Source organism: Mastomys coucha, unplaced genomic scaffold (assembly GCF_008632895.1).
Source record: "Mastomys coucha isolate ucsf_1 unplaced genomic scaffold, UCSF_Mcou_1 pScaffold8, whole genome shotgun sequence".
NCBI classification, from domain to species: Eukaryota; Metazoa; Chordata; class Mammalia; order Rodentia; family Muridae; genus Mastomys; species Mastomys coucha.
In genome coordinates this window covers 42,443,910-42,450,295 of record NW_022196914.1, presented here as the reverse complement: position 1 = coordinate 42,450,295, position 6,386 = coordinate 42,443,910, and the positions used below count along the sequence as shown (strand labels likewise).

At 40.3% G+C, this 6,386-nt stretch overlaps 1 protein-coding gene across 4 annotated transcripts in view; it reads left to right on the top strand.

The window, feature by feature from the left end:
* Positions 1-6,386, top strand: part of Adgrv1 (adhesion G protein-coupled receptor V1) — a 543,529-nt gene that overhangs the window by 153,860 nt on the left and 383,283 nt on the right. For all 4 annotated transcript variants that reach the window (XM_031360570.1, XM_031360571.1, XM_031360569.1 and 1 more), the window contains 3 exons: positions 2,716-2,971; positions 4,327-4,529; positions 5,935-6,111. In XM_031360570.1, the coding sequence (XP_031216430.1) occupies positions 2,716-2,971; positions 4,327-4,529; positions 5,935-6,111 (636 nt within the window). The remainder of the gene's footprint in view (positions 1-2,715; positions 2,972-4,326; positions 4,530-5,934; positions 6,112-6,386) is intronic.

Below are 6,386 nucleotides of genomic sequence, written 5' to 3'. Positions count from 1 at the left end.
TCTGGATGGTTTTGTTCATTTTCTTCACCTGTTTGTGTTTTCCTGTAGTTCTTTAAGGGATTTTGTGTTTCTTCTTGAATGGCTTCTAGCTGTTTACCTGTGTTCTCCTGTATTTCTTTGAGGGAGTTATTTATGTCTTTCTTAAAGTCCTGTACCATCATCATGAGAAGTGATTTTTAGATCTGAATCTTGTTTTTCTAGTGTGATAGTGTGTACAGGACTTGCTGTCATGGGAGAATTGGATTCTGATGGTGCCAAGTAACCTTGGTTTGTGTTGCTTATTTTATTACACTTGCCCCCTGCCATCTGGTTATCTTTAGTGCTACCTGCCCTGGCTAAATCTGACTGGAGTCTGACCTTCCTGTGATCCTGGTTGTGTCAGAACTCCTCAAAGTCAAGCTGTCTCTGTGATTCTGGGCTTATTAGAGTGTCTGGGAGTGGAGATTCCTCTGGGTGTTGTGTGACTGGCTGCAGAGTTTGTGCCTAAGGTCTGCTAAGGGCACTGGCCCAGACAGACCAGAAAGAACCCGTGTCACTGGGCTGGTGGAGTTCCTGTGTGCCTGGGTCCTGCTGGTCCCAGTTACACCCAGTTTTGAGACAAATATTGTGTCCTCCTCACCTCTGATCCAGGGCATGTTAGAGAGCCTGGGAGTGGAGCTTCCTCTGGGTGGTGTTGTTACTCTCCTGGTTTGAGGCCTGCCTCTCATAGCCACACCTCTCTGCCCATCTCCTGCTATTTGTCACGCTTCCAACCTGGTTCCAGTTACATTCGGAAGCTCCACCTCTGGGCCTGGTATTAGCTGAACTGGTCATCCCACCAGCTGTCCCACAACCAAACCACCAGAGAGCGCTCTCCAGAACTGTCCTGGCTAGCTCACCCAATGCTGTAGCCAACTAGGGGTAAAACCAGCTCTCCTGCTCTCACACCCTTCTGGCCAACTCACCAGTGTCAATGCCAGCAGGGTTGACTATATTGTATTGCCCAGGGGAGGTGCAGGTCCCAGTCTCCTGAGTATTGTAGCCAATGATGTGCAGGACCAGCTTTCCTGCTCTCATGACCTCAGTGACAGCTCTCCTGTCTGCCATAGCTGGATTGGTGCGAGGGGAGAAGAGCATCTTGTCCTAGCCCATGCCAATGCATGTAGACAAGTTACGGGGGCAGCTTTCCCACACTCATGCCCATGAGGCCAGTGCACCTGCATGTCTGCCATGCTCACCTGCTGTGCAATGGTGTAGGTGAGGGAAAGAGATGCCCTCTCTCTCCTCTCCACCCTGGCCACCAGCAGCAGCACTCAGGAGAGCAGGCCCTGCACTTTGCCCAGGCAGCAAGGTAGAAAAATTATTATTATTATTATTTAGATATTTTCTTTATTTACACTTAAATTTCTCCTTTCCCAGTTTCCCCTCCAAAAACGAACCAAACAAACAAAAACAACAAGAACACACCCCTGTTGCCTCCTCCCTCCCCATGCCTGCCACTCCACCCTCTCCCACTTATTGGCCCTGGCATTCCCCTACACTGAGGCACAGAACCTTCACAGGGCCGAGGTCCTCTCCTCCTATTGATGATCGAATTTGCAACCCTCTACTATACACATGCTGCCAAAACAATCAGACCCCTCCATGTGCAGTCCTTGGTTGGTGGTTGAGACCCTGGGAGCTCTGAGGGTACTAGTTAGTTCATATTGTTGTTCGTACTAAGGGGCTGCAAACCCCTCAGCTCCATTGGTCCTTTCTTTAACTCCTTCACTGGGGACCCTGTACTCAGTTCGATGGATGGCTGTGAGCCTCTACGTCTGTGTTAGTCAGGTACTGTCAGAGCTTCTTAGGAGATAGCTATATTTAGGCTGGCTTGCCCTTCCTTCAGTCCCTGCTCCATAGTTAATCTCTGCAACTCCTTCCGTGGGTATTTATTTTTATGTAGTGTAGGAATCAGTAGATACACTTTGTAAGGGGTCACATAGTAGATGCTTTTGATTTTATGTACTGTGTTTTGTTGTCTTTGTAAAAACGACTTTGTTTTTGTAGTACAATTGTCCAGTAACATAAAGCAGACGTTACAGGTAGTAACTGTGTTTACTCCAGTCTGCTTGGCTGCATCCCAATAACATTTCATTTATATAAAAGGGGTCTGGCTCGTAGGAGAGGTGGAGGGCTAGGCCTGCAATGATGGTTTGAGTGATTCATTTGTGAATTAATATGGGATGTGTGGTGTAGAAATGACATCTATGAAATGAAACATCCATCTGTAGCATCAATTATTGCAAACATTTTGTAGATTCAGACATCTAAACTGATAAACTACCTGCTTTTGTTCTCTAGTGGTTTATGTGTAGTATCAACTACTAAGATTCCTGAGACTAGATTCTTTACAGTATAATGAAGAATAGGCACCAAGATATGACAGTTTGAATATAAGTACTAACTCAAGTTTTTGAAGAGCTTTAATTTTTTCCGTCTTCTAATCTTAATATAAAAGACATTTGATTTGTTTGTAAATCCATATTGTGTTATAGAATCATCTTTGGTTTATAAATTATGGTCATATTAAGAGAAAATAAGAAATGGACATTTTTATGCCATGATGTTAGTTCTAGTATATGTAAACCTCTCCTTGTTAGATTTCATTCGCAGAGGACCAGGCAGTGTCTACAATCACTCTGACTGCTCTTGCCATGATGTTAATTGTAGTATATGTAAACCTCTCCTTCTTAGATTTCATTCGCAGAGGACCAGGCACTGTCTACAATCACTCTGACTGTCCTTGCGGATGATCTGCCAGAATTATCTGAGGCTGTCGTTGTATCACTTACCCGGATTGTCACAGAAGGGGTCGAGGACCCATCAAAAGGTGCCACAATTGACCAGAGCAGAAGCAAGTCTGTGCTGACCATCCTGCCCAGTGACTCACCCTATGGTGTGGTTAGCTGGCACACCGAGTCTCTCTTCACTAGAGTGCCAGAGCCCACAGGTCAGTCCTGGTAAAGATTTGTCAGGTTCTAATGAAATCGTTCCTTGGCCATTTTAATTATACCACTTGAAAGGAATGTACATTTCGTTATTCATATGACTTTCTCAGCTTAATAGGCCATATTAATTTTAATTTAATTTAAATTTTATAATTAAGGACTGACCTTGTAATGATGTTTACCACCGTACTTTTAATTTCTCAGAGCATGCTTTTATAACAGACATGTTCATTTATGCTGCATTAGTAGCAGAACTGGCTTTTATTTTCTTTTTTATAGTTTCTTTACTTGCTTGCATTGCATGTGGAGATTTCCTGTGTACTCTCAGTGGATACAGGAAACAGTCAGCAACACTGGAAGACAGACTTGGTGCTGGAAGTATCGATTTTGTTACCCCAAACAAGAATTAGAGTGATTTCACTCAGTGATATATACAGTGGCCAGTGATGAACTGCTTACCTAAATAGTTTCTGATTTCCTTGGTTGAATAAATATTCTAATAGGTTATGATCAATCAACCTACTGAAATAGAATGTTATATAAAACTTGTTTATAACAAACTTACAAGATGGCTTGAAACTTTTCAGATAAAGAAACGGACAAACAGATTTCAGATTCCTTCTGTCACAGAGCTGATAGGCAAGTGGCATGTAGTTATGTTGCGGAGCCCTTGCCTCTCTGTATGAGCAACACCCGAGACAATAGACATTAATAAAATGCCAATTTATTTTCATTCAGTAAACATTTCTAAAACATAGAAATGTGTAGAAAACATAGAAATTGTCTTCTGCCTTTTGGAAATAATCACAACCATCAGAAGCTCTTAGTCTGGTGAGAAATTAATAAACACGTTAAGCGTTTTATATGACAAATTATCTTACTCTAAAGAACAAAAAGAAAATACTCGGTTCTTGGAAACACTTTTAACCTTGTGATTGATACCTCACGGTAGAAATTCAAATCACTCTTTCAATGGTTAGTATTAAAGTGTGATGGTGTATTCAAATACCCATTTTCAAGACGTTTGTGAATATTATGCAACTGTCACCTATGTATTACTCCCATACGTTCACTGCTGTAAGACGTCAATCAGATTTACTTCTGTGTGACATGGAAAGCATAGGAGTGTATATCGTGAGGACAGAGGGACTAAAGCAGATGCAATGCAAGAGTGCATGGCGATTCTGAGCACAACTTTGGGAACAATGGAGACAAAATAGAAGACTCCTCCCTAGAATGCTGCCTTCGTGTAATCCCTACTTCCTTAACTGTCTAGAGTGTGAATTCTACCATGAGTGCTGGCGAAATTAGCAGAACACGGAACAGCTTAGTAACTTGAGGCATGTTTATCTCCTAGGGAATATCACTGTTGTTCAGTTACATATTATTCGAGACAAAGGACTATTTGGGGACATATCCATTCACTTGATAGCAAAACCTAATTTCTTATTACACATCAATAATCAAGCTACTGAGAATGAAGATTTTGTGTTGCAAGACTCAGTAATAATAATGAAAGAAAACATAAAAGAAACTCATGCTGAAGTTGCCATTTTACCAGTAAGTACAGATTCTAATGCATCTGTAAAATAAGCTAACATGCTTTTAACCATAAACCTGTAATTCTCCAATAGCGAATAATGGTTAAAATGTGCTTTTTAAATACAAATGTGAAATTTTACCACTCAAATATTTTATTGGATGGAAAATGACAAGAGTATTATTTTTGTTTTAGAGTGGGAATGCATTTGAAATGCTGAATTTTGATTGATTTTATGTCTCATTGGTCATACTATGAAGATAACTGGTTAATTCCTTTAATGACTGAATGAATTTAATCTCCTAGTCAGTCTAGTTATTTTTGTTGTTTGGTTGGCTGGGAGAATTTTCACTTTGTAATACAGTAATCTCAATATAGATGAACATTTAGATGGTCTAGGTCTAATTTTGTGGGCTAGATCACACTAGGTCTTCCTCTTTCTGTCTAAAGAGAAAATGTAGCCAGAGAAGCAGAGCCACAAAGGGAGAGAATAGGCAGATGCACCCGAGATGGGCATAAAACATCAAAGATGCTACTACTTAGTGTCTCATAACATTACAGGAACATACAATGATCGGGACTGGGGATTCAGTTCAGAGCTAATTGCTTGCCTAGCATGCACAAGGCCCCGTGACATGCAATGCCACGGAATGTTTAAGTAGTATATTATAAATAATAGCATGTGAGGTTAATAATAATACCTGTTACACAATATGAAGGTGTCACATGCTGAGACATAGATACAGTAATATTTGTGTTCCTGTTAGGGTTTTGCTGATACCAGTTACCTACCTGTCCAATAGCGAGGACTGAAGGGAAAGCACAGAAAGGGGGAGGGGTAGAATGGAACTTTCCTTGTTTTTATTATGTATGTTACTTCTACATCTTGATTTTTTTTATTATTTTCATGCAAATAAAGTGATTTTTTTTTCAAAATTGACTATAATGTTTTCTTACACCTAGATGTCTATCTAGGACTTATATTTTTACAATATATGTAAATTTTATCAAATTTTCCTAAATTTTTTGGGGGATGTTGTATTTATATGATGTACTCAAAAGGGTGAAATCAAAATTATGGGACAGGATTTTAAACATTTGATAATGCAGTTATGGGAGTACCTTTGAAAGATCATCCATCATTAGTCTTAAATATATCATAGATTCCGAGGATGCTCTGAGAAGGTATTGGACGTGTTAAAATATAGCAAGAAATCATTTCACCTGAATATGTTGGTTTTACAATACAAATAACATATTGTTTTTTAAAAAAAAAAATTCACTTGAGCATGGGGGAAGATATATGTAACTCCAGCTGCTCAAGAGGATGTGGGAGGGGCACCCATGCCAACATGTTTGAGACCAACCTGGGCATCACTCCAGGACCCAAACAATCAAATGTAGCATCTCTCCCACCCCCTCCAGGATGAAGTTCCTGAGCTGGACGAAGGACTCATTGTCACCATCGCTGCAATGAACCTGGTGAACCCCAACTTCCCTGCAGAGCAGCCCCGTGTGCGGAGGCCAAGGATGGAATCAGCAGAGATAATGATTGAAGAAAATGATGATCCCAGGGGGATTTTTAACTTTCATGTTGTCAGAGTGAGATGACATTTCTCTCATCTGTAGTAAACTGAGTAAAGCTGACCCTTGCTGATTTGGCCAGTGCCTTTGCATGTTACTACTTATTTGGAGATATGTATATTACGATAAGTATTCAATTTGTATTATCAACGAGTTTTAGTTCTTTTAGCCAGATCACAGAATTAGACAATTTTTTTCATTACATTATGCTCTGAGTTCTAAGTACCTTGTTACTCGTGTAAGTGAGAATAATAAATTCAGCAAGTTGTTGTTTAGGAGAGTTCTGAACTTTC